At 33.8% G+C, this 17,993-nt stretch overlaps 1 protein-coding gene across 8 annotated transcripts in view; it reads right to left on the bottom strand.

The window, feature by feature from the left end:
* The window catches only part of LOC134529677 (catenin delta-2), a 124,460-nt gene that overhangs the window by 62,679 nt on the left and 43,788 nt on the right, over positions 1 to 17,993 (bottom strand). For all 8 annotated transcript variants that reach the window (XM_063364026.1, XM_063364022.1, XM_063364019.1 and 5 more), the window contains 4 exons: positions 15,971 to 16,180; positions 9,578 to 9,797; positions 5,727 to 5,880; positions 5,457 to 5,596 (listed from right to left, as the gene is read on the bottom strand). In XM_063364026.1, coding sequence (XP_063220096.1) covers positions 5,457 to 5,596; positions 5,727 to 5,880; positions 9,578 to 9,797; positions 15,971 to 16,180 — 724 coding nt within the window. The remainder of the gene's footprint in view (positions 1 to 5,456; positions 5,597 to 5,726; positions 5,881 to 9,577; positions 9,798 to 15,970; positions 16,181 to 17,993) is intronic.

Genomic DNA, 17,993 nt, shown 5'->3' with positions numbered 1-17,993 from the left:
ACCATGCCACCCCCCCTTCCGAAAGGAAACTACTGCGGCAGCCTTCCTGCTGAAAGCGGTCCTACCAGCGCTTCTAAACCTAGCAACGCTTCTAAAACAGCATGTTTTGTGTGTCAACGAGTTCTTTTCTTATAGCGCACGGCGCACAGTACTGGGTCCCAAGAAGATAGTGTAAAAAATACATACACCTAACGGCACAAGCCAAAGTAAAATACTATTCTGAATAAAATATTTATTTAAAAAATACAATGTCTGGAAACTGCCTGGGCAAGCACTGCTTGCCTTGCTTGCCCTGACGAGACGCCACTGGACGCAAAATGAGCCATGTTTCATGCCACCGGCCGGCCACGGCCCAAGGTCGGCCGGAAGCGCTGGCATACAGACATGACAACGGGCAATTTTATAAGCAAATTACAACCGACAGCGTGGGAAACAAGTCCAACTAGTACTTCTCAGCTTTATAGAATGGTTATTTAACCAGCTGCTTTATTACCTTTATTGATTGAAATATAAAAACAGATATATAGTCGTTTGGAAGACATCTTATGAAGAAAAAATCATAAATTGCAGTGAGCTGATACTGTAGGCCTACTACAAACGCATTTAATCACGATAAAGTTAACAACGGCACGTTTAAAACTCCGGTCAACTCAATGATATCATAGCGACTGAAGTGTAGAGCTGTAGCAAACCGTATGTATTCGTTACTGAGTAACGGGTGCGGCATCTAGTAACGAGTAACGAAACGTTACACACGAATGCATTTCGTTACTCGCATTTTTCGTATGTTTTACGCATGCGCGCGCTTATTCGTTACAAAGAACGATGTTTGTTTATTAAGAAAAGTATAATTTGGAAATTCGTCGTCCAAGTTTTTTACTGTTTATTAAAGGTATTGTGTGTGTAGACAAAGTTTGAGATTGGAACAGAAACAACGTAAGAAAGTATTTTTTTACAAATTATAAATATGTATGTTTTTGTTTTTTATTATCGCGTATTTTCACGTTTTTTGTTCTTATCTTAAAAGAGATATTATAATAAAGCTGCTCTAATGAGATTTTATTGTTTCTTGGTTATTAAAAGCTGTTAATTATCAAATACTTTTAATTGTTTATATTCGATTTATTATTATTTACGCGACGTCATACTGTACGCTTACGAAATACGACTCGATTCGTTGCTGTTACATAACATAGCATGTTATGCGGTATCAGAAGTAACGAGTAACGATACAATAGTAACGAGTACTAATTGTTATAGTAACGAATACATACGGATACACTTTTTTTAGTTACTTTTACACCTCTACTGAAGTGCCAAGGAGTTGGACGAAAAGGGGTAGGAGAAAATGCTGTGTCGTTGCGGGAAGTAGATAACACTTCTACGTGTGAGATACGTGGGTGGCCGAGCGGGCGGGCTGGTAGTATTGCATCACCGCGCGGAGAGCAGCGGAGAGCAGGAAGCGTCCCTCATGATGTATGATAAGATAAGGCGGTGAACGTGTAGCTTACGCTACATAGCATAAATTAACTACCGAAGGAAACAAAGAATTATAAACGAATTATATACGGTGTTTTGGTTAAAATAAAGATTTACGGTCATTGTAAACGACGTTATTGTGAATCGGCGACAACTTAAATTGAAACATGAGTACTCAAACATTAGCGACGTTTATCCGAAACGACGTAAATCGGTACGACGTAAACAGAGGACTTACTGTACCACTCTATAAGACAGTGTTAAATTTTTTTTAACCCTTCAAGTACATTATAAAAATAAATCAATGTATAATGTGAGGTGACGTGTTAGTTTTAGGTATCCTCTATAAATAACAGCAAAATTCCCTAGCCATTTTCATGTGTTTACAGAAAATATGAAATACAAACTATTATTAGGTACTTTATTAAAAGCAAATAATGTGGCCATTATTGACTAGTTGAACTTTCATGTGGTTGTACACCAAGGAAATGCGAGGAACACTCTGAGCTTTTTACTTTTGAAGGAAGACAGGTTTTAACATTAATCATGAATATAAACGTTTATGACCGAAAACAATGGTTTCAACCTATCGCCTGATTCTTCTGTGAGATGAACCAAGTTTGGCCACTACTCACTTCACTACACAAGAGTGCAGGACCTGTTCAGAGCAATTTTTCACATTATGGCAGATACTACCATGCTTTTACAGACATAATGTATTTCTGCCATGATCTCAAAGCACAGAATGGAAATTTCAGTACCATTTTTATTAATGATATGTTGCTGTTTTTGGTTCTTATGAACATCAATTTTAATTTTTTTCTAAGAGTCTTTTTGTAACAGTTGTTTATCATAATATCTTATAGTAATTACCTCTATAAAACGCCCATAGGAGTCCTGCAGTCTAATGTCAACCAATATCAGGTAATAATTTTACAGATATGCAAAGCTGCCAACCTCAAATCACACCCAAAAGTATTGACAATTACATGAAAAAAGTACGTGTAACAATGCACAATAAATTTTTCCTGGGGAATTATGACACACACAAGATAAAACAAGGAAAATAATATAAAAAAAAATTAAAAATATAGGCCTATGTATATGAATACAATTAAAATTAATGAATAAAAAAACAACTATTTGAACAATACAATCATCTGAATATGTAAGAAATGTCAATAATTTTACTGGAAATTTTGAATATTCAATTCAAAGTATTCGAAGTTGAACTTATGACCAACTGTCTTTTTATTTGCTTCTTTTATCCTGGTTGGATAAGAACTGTCTTGTAAACAAATAACAGAAGACAAATAAAATAAATTGTAAACAATAACTCTGCGTTCGTTACTTTTGTTTCTTCAGATGTAGCGAAAAAACGACGATATAGATTTATTGCTCGTCATGGCTATAAAATGTTCCGCATGTTTCTTTGATTGAATGTGCCGTCTACAGTCATCCCTTCCACCATGTGCAATCGAAAAGTCATGCGCGCATACATTACAAAACGCATGGCGTTCCGAAACATTTGAAAACAACAAGCATGGCCATTCTTTTGAATAGTTAGGTCAAAAGTTCTGAAGAATTGCGTTCTTTTTTTTCCCCCAGAAACACTTTTGTTCTGTCACACGCTTCATTTCTACAACCGGCACTGAAGAACACAACACTATCGAAAAACATAAAAAAATTTCACGTCTGTAGACACAACAGAAACACTTTGATGAAAAAAATGGCATTCAAGAAATAAATTAAAACAACACAGGTTAGCCAAAGTACCGTACAAACATTATCGTGATGTAAGTAGCCAACAAACAAAAATTCCGAGAATATGTACTAGTTGTATCGTACAACCGACGTAATACAATCACATTATTATTTCAAAACACTAGAATTAATCTACTTATTTCGACAGTACATGCGCACACTTACTAGTTCCGTTATTTGCGCAACCACGTGATGTATTCCAACTGCGTTCACGAAACACGCACGCCAGGAACGGAATTTTTTCTGTTATCATGCAGCACAAAGCCTCGTTTCCGTAATAAACCAGCTATGTTCCGTAATTCCGTGTTAAATCCGTAACAAATACGGAAAATCCGTAATGGTTGGCAGCTCTGTATCTTAAATTGCTCAACGTTTAGTCATGTGAACGTGTGTTGAGTTTTTAAAAATCATTTATGGGCAATAATAAAAAAAATTCTCTGTATTACAGGATTTTAAAATTAAAATGTACTGGTAATTAAGACAAACTGAGTGGCACAGAGAGAGAATAAGAAACATATTAACTATAAAACAGCTAAACTCATCATACAATTGGACTGTGGTTAATGTTAGCACTGCAAAATATCAAAATGACAGAAAGTGTACAGTAGCATTGAAAAGCCAATGACCACAAAGTGTCAACAGTAGGAAATAGGAAATATAATCCTAATGAGAATGTAGATGCTATTACAATGGTGATGGTGACCTATGAACCAATAATAATCAGCAGTTTCTAATGCGCAATGTGGAAAAAAAAATGAGAAAACGCTTATTAGAGAAAAAGCAAAATAATGATAAAGGTCAACAAGAATAAATAATGTAACTAAGACTACTTTCATAAAAAAATACTTACCCCACTTCAGTCACTGTATACATTAAGTAACATAGCTAATGTTATAACAGTTCATAAACTTCTGGCTTTCAAACCACAAGTGCCAGTGTTTAACACACTAATAAATACTCTGCAGAAGCTTGATATAACTAAAAAGGCCTATTGTTCTAAAAGGTCAAAATATTGAAGAAACAACCAATACACGTAACACACAGTTAACGATTATAAATGAGCACTGTTCTTAAATTTTCCTCTCTAACTGAAGAATTAGTTTTACTGTTGCAAACATTTTGGCAAGCCAAAAAAAACTGACACAAATATAAGATTATTTTAATTTATAGGGTGTTTATGTGGATGAAATCTTAATAGCTAAATTACGAATTTCTGAAATAACAATCTGTTTATCACCAGCATAAACTGCTCCATTAACAATGTTTGGGAAACCAAATAAGAATATACTATTTATTAATATATACAACTTATTTCATTAGTTTAGACAGCTCCTGAATAGAAAAGCAAAAATGATATCCATTGTTGGCAAAATAAAAAGTAAGCTGTATGCGACAAACTTAGAGTATATCGAGCATGTCTACCAAATGATGAATGGAATACAGATTCTTCATCTTTGAGCTGCTACCCCACACAAGAACATGAACGCAACGCGGTAGTTGATAATGAAAATATTGATATAAAAATCAGCTTTAAAAAGGCCTACCAAGCTATGGGTGTGTTTGTGGAGGCACATTTGGCTATTTGGCTGTGACTACATGACAAGACTGGGACATTCAGGAAATGCATTTTCCTTTAACATTCAAAGTGGCAACAGCACTATTTATTAAAAGAAAAAAATTATCACAGTAACACAATAGAATCCACCCCATATGAAATCCCTGCTTTGAAGTTTCAGTTCATGAATGCAAATAACTGCCGTTTTTAACAGGTTTTGGTAACTTCTTTTTTTTTCACTAGAGGCATACCAGTAAAAGAGTATTGACAATGCAATGCCAAAATAGCTTTCAGCTTGCATACTTTTTAAAATTTTTGAAAACATTTCTTCAATTTTTATGCAGTTTTAAAGAATTGAAACTAGCTGAAAAGCTAATAATCCAGAAGAACTGAAGTATGTTACACTTACACACACATATTCATTGTACTTTTTAAGATGCAATCCTGATTGCTAATAATAAATAATTTTTCAGAATATCTACACATATAAAACAAATAACTGCACACACATTTTCTGGCCAAATATCAACATTACCAATGTAGTTAATTGTCACTGTACATAGTATGGTAAAAAACAAAAAAAAACTTTTTGCATTTAACAAAATTTAACTATAAAGTTATTGTCAATTCACACACAGTGACCAGTACTAGTACTTACCGCAAAACACCCGATGCATTTCGAAATATTGTCGTCCAACATGTTTCCCCAGCAGAGTTAGGATCCCAGCCTGAATGTGGAATTATTATATTGTTTACAATGACTTGTAAACCATCATCTATAATGGACCTCTTCAAGTCCTTTAAAAAAAATTTCTAAGATTACAATTATAATAAATCCTCAAACACAATAGCAAATGTCTATTATGTAAGTATTATTCATTCTGACACATATCAAAAACAGAAAAAAAAAAGGTCTACATTAAAATACCTCACAAGATGACAGGTTCCAAAGTACTCCTGTAACAAGTTCTTTAACTTCTGCATCTGCTGACTTTCGTAACAGACTTATCAACGATGGGATCCCTCCAGCATTTTTGATGGCTCTCTTATTTTCATCATTTTGTCTCCCGTAAGACAGATTTCTGTAATTAAAAGTACATGCATATGAGATTACATACTATTTGTACAAACTGGGAAATAACATGTTAAAAATTGATCAATTCAATATGATGTAACATGGCAACAAAAAATAAAACAAGAATTCTTACAGTAAAAAAAAAACAGAGTAACATTAGGTATACACAACCGAAAAAATATTTAATTTTTTTGGACATACACCATTGCGTAATGTCCAAAAAACATCTTGAATCAATCTTCCCCATTGCAAGTGCCATTCAAAGAACATAGGAACAAAACTAACTAGAATAATTTAATTTGCACACAATTCAATTTTATTTCACAGACCTGAAAACTTTCTTTGTATAGAAGTGCTTTTTTATCTTAAGTTTCACTGTACTGTCAAATTACAAAAAAAAACCTGCCGCAAATTTAACCCAGATGCTAACACTTGTAGAAATTTCCATTTTAATCAACAGCTCCTACCTCTTACACAGCTAGATGATTTCCAATACAGTGTAGTTTCTAAACAAAATTTTTATCACAAGGAACAAACTGCCATATAATACCTACATTAAGAGAATCAAGGCAAACACATAATTTTTTTTTTCCTTCAAAAATTTTAGTTACCACTAATTATTAAATTTTAATTATTGAAGTAACATGGAAAGGACCATTTCAGATTTAATCATGACTACCTAAACACTGACTTTTCTATCCACAGTCTTATGGCTCTACATGTTAAAGAACTATTTTCCCTAATAAGATAGTTCATGGTTTGTAATAAGTCAAGTTAAGCTATTTAAGATAAAATCATCTTCTCTGTGTTATTACATTTACATGATAATTCTAAGTAGCCTACCCTTCACAGTCAATAATTCTGCAGCCAATAAATTTGTTACTGACAATGGTAAATAAGCAAGAGACTATTTTCAGTGGAGGCTGTCCAAGTCCCATTCTGGTTTTTCCTGCTGGCATCTCAAGATTTGGTGCAGTCTACTGGAAGGTTTCCTGCCTATGCATGTTGTGCCACAAGCAAATTCACATCCAGTTCACAAGGCTTAGAGCAGCACCCCTCTTTTAATAGTCTTCCCACAGCGAACGGACAGCTGCCGCGAAGGAAGAATGCTCATGATACTGAAATGGTGGCTACCATTGGCTGTTGACTATGACATCACCCAGAGGAACTAAGCAACGGGCCATGCCGGTGGTCAGTAAAATGGCAGCAGAGTGGAGTGTCACAAATTATTTTCCAATTTTTCCCGAGCATCTATAGAGAGCTGCATTGCCCAAATTTTCCGTTGGATGGATAGATAGACATGATGCAGGGAGGGTGGAGAAGAGTGAATTGGTGTAGAAGCGGTGACCAATAACAGTCAGAGGGATTAGTCAGGAACTCATGAAGAGTTCTTCCTGATTATGTTCTGCAGAAGTGAGATGCCATGTTAGTAGTAGCTCATAAGTGTAGTAAATAGTTTAAAATTAAAAGTCTATGGTCACAGTTTGACAACTCTACACTGCCAAAATTAATCATTTGTGGGAACTAATTTTTCTATTAAAAAACAATATTGTTCCATGGACTAAATCAATTTATAAGTAATATTTTATACCAGGTATAAATAATCTATCAGTTATTTCATAGGAGAAATAGAAATAGAAAAAGATATCCCACCCAAAATATGATAATAAAAAGCAATCAAGTTCTCTCTTTTCCGATTACATCTGAAAATATTTGGCATTTCAGTCACTCTAAGATGATTATGTTTTTGGTCTGCTAATTACCAACACGATTCTTGTGTTTTCTTTGTTGCTCCTCCCTCAAAACCAAAAAATGATACGGTTCTCAAACTAGGTTACCACCATGACCAATGCAAGCATGGGATTGGTGCAGGAACAAAAGAAGGGATAACATGTTGGTGACTTTGCATAAGAGATGCAATTCCTTCTAGGTTGCTACATAAATACAGTAAAACCTCGTACAACAAACTCTTTTATAACAAAATCCTTGTTATGATGATGGAGCTGTTAGGTCCCGCCAAAATGCTTAGAACTTTATGTATTTGTACCTCTAAATAATGAAGTATTTTTTTACAGTTCCACCAAAAAAAACTTGCTACAGCACAGGAAATATGCAAAAATCTTCAAAACGTTTCTCTGTAGAATCGTAATTTTTTTTATTTGCTTCGTAAATACATTATGTTTCAGCAAATAAACAAATACTGCTGCCATATTACGATTGAATGACCATACAACTATTGACGTACTGAAACATACTTTGAAGATAGTGAAGTTAAACATATTGTACAAATATTAGCTAACAAAAAAATGCACTTCGATTAATTGATGTTCTGAACATCGCCTAGAATATTTCTCACATATCCCACTTACACAACTTTACATCTGTGTCCTGTGAAGATGCACGATCGTTTTTAATGAATGCAGATATGCAATTAAGATTCTGGGAAGTGTTACTTAACTAAAATTCGCAGTAGTTTAATAGTTTTTTTTTCCAAATTGTGGTAAAATAAATGTTACCTAACATATTTTCCCTTTTGGAGATTAGTTTTGATGGATTAAATTTTTTTACTTACAAATTTGGTTATGGTTGGACAAAACCATGTGCAACAGTTTATGAAGAGACTTAACTTTCTGTGATGTATTTTTCATTTCCATATAAGGATAAAAAAAACGGAAAGCAATATATTTGACCATGAAACTGAAATTTTGTATGCTGTTGATCAGAGAGGCAAAAAGGATGACCTAGACAAAATATTTAGGCCGGCTTGCAGAGTCGTGACTTGAGGCACAGAAAAGTATTTCTTCATTTGATAAACTTACAAAGATTTGGCATAGACTTTATACACCTGACTATGCAGCGGCCCTTAGCATCGCAAATTCCACTCTATTAACTATACACCTATTTATTTTTGTAGTACATTTCACTTTTTATGTTTGAATTCACCTCATAAAGTAACCCCAATATAAAGAACACACCCAAAATCAGTCTCTTCAAGTTTGTTATACTGAGATTTTACTGTAACTACTTCCATATGTGATCAAAGAATAAACCAAAGCAGCAAGTAATCATAAGGTATATGACCCAAACCAAATGTGCACTTTGTGTACTTTATAATTAAATTAAATTAAAAAGAAAAGCACTTATAAAATTTAAACACAAGTTGTACCACTGCACTTCACAAAATCAACTAATATTACAAACATTACATTTGTTTTGAATTTTACATTTTACAACTGTGCAAAGAAGGAGAATAAAGAAGTTAGGATCAAAATACAAAGATGATATTAAGAACAGAAAAATGGATTTTATTAAGTCAAATTATTACAATCTGAAAATAAAAACACATTTGTTTTAAATAACATGTTAATATGTATAAAAATTTAAAATTTAAATTTAAGTCTTAGCAATCAACTAAACACACAGAAAAGGAGAGCCTGAAAACAACACATTGACTAAACATTTTTTAAGTAATATAAAATTAACTGGTTTCAGATATTAATGAAAACTGTATCAAACATTCTTTTTTCCTTTTTTAGAAACAGGGTAGAGAAACTGAAAACATAATTAATGAAATTTATTACAGGCAAAAGAGGTGATGTATTCAACTAACGGTATATATGTTAGTATTTAGTAGCATCTTATACTGTTATTAAAAGCTATCCACAACCATCAAGTTTAAAAATTTCTACTTAATAAATAGTTACCTTAATGCCCCACAAGCATTTCGATACACATCAGGAGTTTCATGACTGAGAAGCGAGACTAGGGGTGGAATTCCACCAAGGGACCTTGTTTTCTGTTTGTTTGGATCATCCATGTAACACAAGTGCTGCAAATATGCTGCTGCATTGGCCTTTATAACATTGTTTGGGTTATTTAGGAATCCAATTACTTCTGTGAGGTTAGGATCACGCCACCGCATTCCTGAAATCAAATGACATTTAATGGCCTAATTTACCACATTTGTTATTGTAACTGTTGCCATTAATAATTTTACTTGTATGACTAAATGTTGTAAAGCAGATTGAGATATGTATTCTTATGACTAATCAGAGTCAACACTTCTAGTACATGATAGGTGGGTATATATACACAGTTTCTTTATAACGAACACTAAATTGCATTGTGGATACAAGCAGGCAGTGTTTATTATATTTTATTTTCCAAGGATAACTGATTAGTGTTTACTATAACTACAGCTGGGCGGGATAGGAAATTTTAGCTCAAGAAAATTTCGAGAATGGAAAAAAATTCCCAAAAGATACAAAACAGGATTCAGAATAGTTTAAGGTTTTAAAATTCAAAAACTTATCAATTTTGCAAAGGAAAAATTGTAATTTTTTTTATGAAGGCCTTAATTTTGTGATTTCATTATAAAAGAGAAAATAATATTAATTTAGCATTAAATTCTGTGAAATTATACAAAATCCAATAAATTTTAGCTGCAAAATTAACAAAAAAAGAATCTTTCTCACAAAATAGTAAAAAAATATACAATATTTACACTTAACACCCTAGTTAGTCACACCCATTTTGGTTACTTGTGGCATGCACTTAAAATATATTAGAATTTTTTTGGGGTAGGGGGGGAGTGGGGGAATTTACAAGCATATTTACAGAAAATTTCTTCACAAACCCATGAATTTTTTACTTTGATTTATTTTGTTTTCTAGTCACAACAATCACAATGCCTGTTTTCTCATTAATACAGCAAATACGTTACTTCTGTGTGAACAAGATGGTAGATTGACTGTGACTATTGATTTATAAATCATTGCAACTGCTATTGCTAAGGTTACTTTCAATTTTTGTAAGCAAGATGAAAAAATAAATTGTTTGATGCATTTTTAAAATGTCAATAAACTGTGTTTTCAATTATGCATGTGATCCTTTCTGCTACTGTTTCTCAAGTGTAGTGAAATAACTTTAATTATATGTTGTGTGTTTAAAATGCTAAATATAGTGCATGATGTCTATCATGCTTCTAAATGTTTGAAGCTACATTTATTTGTTTACCTATTGGATAGATTGTTAATAATATTGCCACATACATAGAAGTGTAAAGGAATGAAAACCTTTCAGGGAACACATTCTCATTTTTTCCTGACAAATTTCTTACTATTTATAAAACAAAACAAGAACACCTTACATGCACCTTGCATTCATCTTAGCCAATTCTTCATTCTGAAGACTGCAATGAGCTACCAATTGTCTTCACTGACTGAATTACACTAATCATTAATACCAATTTAAACAGAACGGAAAAAAAAATATTTAATTGATAATATTTAATCTCCACAAAATATGGTAATTGTCCCGGTAGCGCGACGGTAGAGCATGCGATTTCAAATGAAGTGGTAATGTTTTTGACGTGGTCGAAATCTCATCACTCGCGGAACTTTAAAGTTTCTTTAACAACAGATTATTGAATAATACAAATAATACTTTTAGCAAAAATGTATTAATCGTTTTATTTATCTAATTTAATTGCCATAGTAACTTTGAATACATAGTTCAGTTTCAGTTACTTGTGATCATATAATTTATTCTTATTATAAGCACCTAGTATGAAATAACCAGAACAATGGATTGAGCATGTAGCGGTTTGAACTGCGCGCGCCGCATCGGCCTCCGGCACTCCGCTCACCTCCTCCTTCTCCCCCCCCCTCTTAGTGGTTGTTCTATGTCTACTCGTTCAACCCCCCCTCCTTGATTGGCGCATGCGCGCGCTGCGGCGCGATCTTATAAATTCAGCTGCAACCATGTCAGGAGCCTCTTTCTTGCTTCTGGTTTTAGTCAGGCTCGGTTGTCAGCAGTAGCTGATCTGTTGTAATCTACTAGCATGCAGTCCGTTAGGTTCAGTTTGAACTACGTGGGTGTGCGACCTCAGGGGAAAATGTAAGTTGGTTTGAGTTGCGCGTGAGGCAGTGGCCCTTACCTTAATGTAGAGTCATTTATTCTTGAATTGGTCTGTCTAAATTCCTTTTCGGCCGCCACCTTGAAAATTGTTTAGTTTGGATTAATGCATTAACGTAACTTCACTGTCAACTTCGTTATTATTGGTAACTGTCTCCCCCTGAGACGTCATCGCACGTATTTGATTATTTCTTATTAATGTAACTTCTTTCTTTAATTGTTTAATTGTAACTGCACTTCGCAGTAGTTTTGTAAAACGTAAATAATGTAACGTCTTTCTTTAATTGTAACTACACTTCGCAGTAGTTTTGTAAAACGTAAATAATGTAACTTCTTTCTTTAATTGTTTAATTGTAACTGCACCTTGCAGTAGTTTGTAAAACGTAAAATGTCTGAATTTAACTGCATACTTGGCACTGTTTTTGCTTCGCGTCAACTGCGCGTTGTATGATGGGATCACTTACGGTGTAGCCGGCTTACCTTCGAAGCTTGTTGTTAACAAGCCCGTTTTGTCTAAAATCATTGTTTTTGATTTCTGTATTAAGCCTTGCCTAAATTGTATTCACTTAACCTCATCAGTAACCTAATGTTATGATTTGATGTTTGAATAAAATGTCTGTGTACCTGATACCATTTACCTTGCATACCTAATCTGCTCCATTCACGTAAACCCCAGTCCATGCCAGGTTCTGGCCTCCCTTCACGTTTAGTTAAAAGGACAACCACCTTTACAAGCTAGCTACAAGGGGGGGACGACGACAACACGATAATTGCCTGAGCTGTCACTATGCTAGGAGTGAATGTGGGCCTGGCGGTCATTTGGGGAGAGAGAGAAGGGGGGGGGGGGGGTGCGAAATTAAGATGATTGCCTGAGCTGTCACTATGCTAGGGTAGAGAGCGTGGGCCTGGTGGTCGTTCATTGTGTATTATCCGCCAGAAAAACATTTCCATAGGTTGTTGGGCTTTAGGAGTCTTGCTGTGAGTATGCGACCACATGTTTTCCATGAGATCTACAAGTTTTATCTCTTCGCCACCCTGTTCTGAACGCAACTAATCACAGAGCTGGCATGCAGTGTTTCTACCCTCTGATCCGGCCCGTATTTATCATTAGCAGTAAGCTTAACGACCTTCAGGACTTCTTCTTGGTAAAATACTTTAGCTGACAATTGTTAGTAATGGTTCCGTATTACTGTGTTAAATCCAGCTTTACTATATTAGTCTTCTCAAAATTTATGTGGCCAGATGTAGAAAAAAAAACTCCACTAAAATAACCCTAAAACATTATGAAAATCCCGTGGAAATTTTGTCCCCGCCTCATGAAAAAATCTTCTGTGATCCCGAAAATATTCCAGACTTTCGAGATCCAGCACACCTGTATTCATAAACGACTGAATATTAGTTTTTTTCTCGAAGTGTTAGTATTTGAAATAGAATCAAATACGAATAATAAACTATTTGTTTTGATATTCGAAAATTTGAATATTCACACAGGCCTACTCAGGACACAATCTCATCCTGCAGCATACCTGGGTATTTCTCATAAAATTCTGAAATATAAGTCCTGAATTATTAGTGCTGAGTCACATGCATTAATTATCGATGTAATATTTTTATCTAAACGTAAGATATCTATACTACTATTGTTCAAAAAAGAGACATCATTACATAAAAAAAGTTATGGTCAATTTAATGTCGTGAAGATCATTCCCTCACCAGTCCGATTAAATTGATAGAAAAACTGCATTTCTCAAATATAATAATATTCTTATTAATTAAATATTGCTAAACTATTCGGAAGATAGTGTTCATTGTATGTCACAACTTTTATTACGCTACAAAAAATACATGAATCATAAAAGCATTTTAAATATATGTCCTTCAAAATAAAAATCATTCCCTCACCATGTTACGAACATTCGATTTACGATCATACTGAATGATATCTGTGAACGCAACCTTAAGTTTTAAAATCCTGGCAACACTATTATGTCAATATGGTGATTATTGTATGTCCAAACTTTTACTACGCTGAGACAAATACATGAATCATAAACGGATTTTAAATATATGTCCTTCAAAATAAAATCATTCACTCACCGTGTTACGAATATTCATTTTCGGATTGTACCGAACATCTGTGAACGCAACCTTAAGTTTTCAAAACCTGGCAATACTATTATTATGTCAATACTGAAATTTATTTCCAACATTGCAGTGAGTTTGTGTAAGAAAACATTTAGTTGAAATTATCTACAAATTACATTTCTCTGCATCATTACCTCACTGTACATATATAAAAGATAAGGTTAGTATATATACATGTTTTATTTCTATTCAATGCATTTCGGGGAGTAGAATGCACTGTTTAAAATGCTAAATAAAATTGAGGTTATGCATCTGAGTTCTGTAGCTTTTGTCTGAATTCATCATTCCCTCACTGCCATTCCCTCATTATTCGTAAAAGTGAGGGAATGACGATTGTGTGAGGGAATTATTTATACAGAATTATAATAACCACCTATATAGAAAAGTGTGTTTTTGGACTTCTTTACTGTTTTGTTTCAACTTGTACTACACAAATTTTAATTATATACAAGTATTTTGTGTGATGAAAAATGGCACGACAAAAGAAGTGAGGTAACGAATAAAAGAAATTAAAAAAGAAAGAATATGACAGGAGAAAGCAAGAACAAATGGAAAGTAATGCTGAGTCTTGGAAAAACTGCGGGAAAAGGAAAGGATAAAATATTAAAAAAAAAAGAGCGAATGGGTCAGGTAAAATCAATCAATACTATGAGGGCCAGAGAAGCGAAACAAAAATGTAAACAATGGAAAAAAAAATAGTAAAGAGTATAGGAACAAAAAAGGCATAGTACAGCAAAATTTACAAAGAATATGTGATAACACACCTCCACAAAGTTATACAGCATCTTTGCAGGAAAGAACGAGTCTTTAGCCACTAGCAATGCATCAAATGCAAAGGCGGCAAGCTACTTTGTCTGCAAAGATTGCAAATTTGGAAAAAAAAGTGAAAAATGCAGTGAATTTAAGCAAAAAGTACACTAAAAGTTATGTGAGACTGAAAGCTAAGTATCCATGTAGAATTAATTATAATACACATTTTTATATTTTAATACATATTTTTGTATTTCATTATAAATTATATTTAAAAATCATTCCCTCATTATATATATATATATATATATATATATATATATATATATATATATATATATATATATAAAAATTCTTTTAAAAGTTATAAACAAAAATATGGAAGACTATTACTCTTAAATACATCTCATACAGTTAAACTTTGAATTACTGCTATAAAAATGTTTTCTTCGCTTAATCCAAACTCAAATTTCAGGATTTTATGAGAAATACCCACCTACTCAAATTCGCAGTATAACTAACAAGACTTCTTATAAGTAGACCGAATTGTTTCATGTCATTGATAATTTATTAACAAGCAAAATGTGAATAGCAGAAACTTAAAACTAGCAGAAATTTAAAAGTACAATATATTTTCTCATATACAACATAACAAGTTTGAAGAGAATTTCTTGGCTGGTCTGTACCTTCTGACAATTTCTGTAAATATGTGAAATTGCATTCCGGGACCTTGCAGGCTGGCATTGTCTCTGCAGGCTACATGAATGCCCAGTAAGCAGCTTCAAATTCAACACTTCTGCCTTTAAATAAGTATGTCCATCGTACATGTACTTACCTCAGGTCAACTGGGAGATATATGTGCATTAATCCAAACAAATATACTTTCCCCTATTCATGGAAGGGTTTTTTATCATCTGGTTTTTCTTTATTAAGTGCTGTGGATACTAACAAGCAAGAGACATAATTAAAAATATCACTCTACTCTGCTAAATGCATAAGAATGCTATGTTGAAAAAAATCAAATCTTAACTCGATAACAAGTATGAGAGCTGGTTTTTGTGTGTATGTATTTTATGTTAACTTGAGGGGAACCATGGAAGGATAACAGAAGATAGGATTAGCATGAAATAATGATGGAAAAAACTTGTAAAGAGTGTAAGGCTGTAAAGCTGCAGGAAGAAAAGAAACACTCAAGTATGAGACTTGTGCTATCAGGCAGATTTAACACTAACCCACAAACTGTCCTGTACCAAGATGAAATAAAAACAGATGAAAGCAACTCTCACCTCTTTGCTCTTCATCGACAGATGGAGAGGGAATAGAGGGATGCATTGCGAGATGCTTCCGCAACTCCTCTCCATCTTCAAATATTGCTCTAGGAGACGGACAGTTTTCATCGTATGTTCTTGGATCGGGAACCCCTCCCCCGTAAGCAGCTGGCACCGCAGCACTATACGGAGAGGGTGGTGCATAGCCGTAAACCAGCTTCTCATCAACTGCAACACAGGTAATAAAGGGTTAATAATATTATATATAGAGACCCGACAAATTCGCGGGTTCAATGACCTCCAGGATAGACACCAATATACTCTACACACTCGGGCAAATGCCAACTGTTCATTGGCTGCTGACTTGTGAGTCGTCTCGACTGCGTGGCCTGTGATTCGACACTTCTATGAGCGAGGGTCTCTAATTGGCCCTCAGTCCTCCAGATTAACAGTGAACCAATGACAGAAGCAGCACTAAGGTATAATAATTTGAATTTTAGCATAACACGAAATGAACCCGCGAATTTTACGGGTCTCTAATTATATATTTATAAAGATTGCAGGCTTTTACGGCCATTGTCTGCATTTTTTTGGCTTCTGGGCGTAGGCTGTGTAAGGTAATTTTCTTGCGACATCTCACTTAGTCTGACTAAGTCTGACCTAAGTCTACCTGATGGTGGCAGCTGCAATGACTGCCGAAATGTCACAAGACAATTACCTGACACGGCCTAATATATTTATAATACTAAGAGAATACATATCTAAATTAAGGAATAAAAGTTTACCTAAGTGAAAAATTTATTAATTAATAAACTGAAAAATTATTTCATACAGATTATTGTAAAAGTGTAAAAATAACTTTATCAAGATAACAAATCATGAACATCAAACAGAGAAGGGAAAGGCAGAAGTGTAAGAGAATAAGACCCACTATAATTCAGTAACTTATTTCCATTACTATGAATCTTTTAAGGTAAATTAAATCAAATTAAATCCCAGGTCATTTAATCAAGTAAATATAGTCTTCATTTACTACAAAAATACTATAGTGGTAAGACTACAAAATCAATAAATCAGGGTAGTAGATATTAATCAGTTGTTTATCAGACAAGGCTTTAAAGGATATTTCATAAAACCCCCCCCTACAAAAAAAATGATGCTAAACATAAATAAAAATCAGGTATCAGTTTACATAGTGAATTTTTGGGACTTAATGCCTCAAAGTACTAGACTCTCGGACATGAAGGAAAATGGGGAAAAAAATACATTCTAACTATTTAGGTATTTACTGCAGAGACACAAAATTGTTTGCGAGATAGCAGACAAACATATTTATTTGTTTTATATAGAATTTTATTTATTATTAATAAAGGTTGCTAATTGATATGTTAATTAAAAAAAACATACACAGAAACATGTTGTAAATCATAAAAACTATAATAATATTTTAAGCATAATTATATTTATGAGTATATTGTAAGGAGGTTAGGCCCTGACCTACCCTAACATTGATTCTTTAACGTGGGGTTTTGAGAAGATAAAAAATATTTATTCTTGTGTTATGTTTCGTGTTGAAATATTTGTCTCTGCATTCCTTAAATGTTTTTCTATAACTCCTTTGTTTCTGTTGGTGATTTCTGGCAGAGATGATTTATAAATTTAAGTTCAAGCCGGGTTTTGGGAAGAAGGCGTAAGGAAGGGTCGTCCAGCTGGCGCCAAGAGGTGTTTGAAAGTGTTGTGGTGTGACCTAGTTAGCTGTGATTGGCCAAGAGACGTTTCACTTTATTTGAGAAAAAATCGCTGTAGGCTGCCGCCATATTGTGCCAGAACTATTTCTTTATAGGTTGCCAGAAGTTATTTTAAGCTGTTAAATAATGGTAAAGTATATGAATTTGTGGTTTAAAATCTTGTATATTTTTTTGTTAAACTTATGTTACTTTGAAGTGTATGTTTGGTTGAAGTAAGTGCAAATATTGACCGTGGAAGGATATGTAACTTTGCCTTTGGAGGTAGAGGGAGGCTTGTAACGGTGAATTGGAAG

Source organism: Bacillus rossius, chromosome 2 (genome assembly GCF_032445375.1).
Source record: "Bacillus rossius redtenbacheri isolate Brsri chromosome 2, Brsri_v3, whole genome shotgun sequence".
NCBI classification, from domain to species: domain Eukaryota; kingdom Metazoa; phylum Arthropoda; class Insecta; order Phasmatodea; family Bacillidae; genus Bacillus; species Bacillus rossius.
Note: the sequence above shows the minus strand (reverse complement) of the source record. Positions and strands in the feature narration are given on the sequence as shown.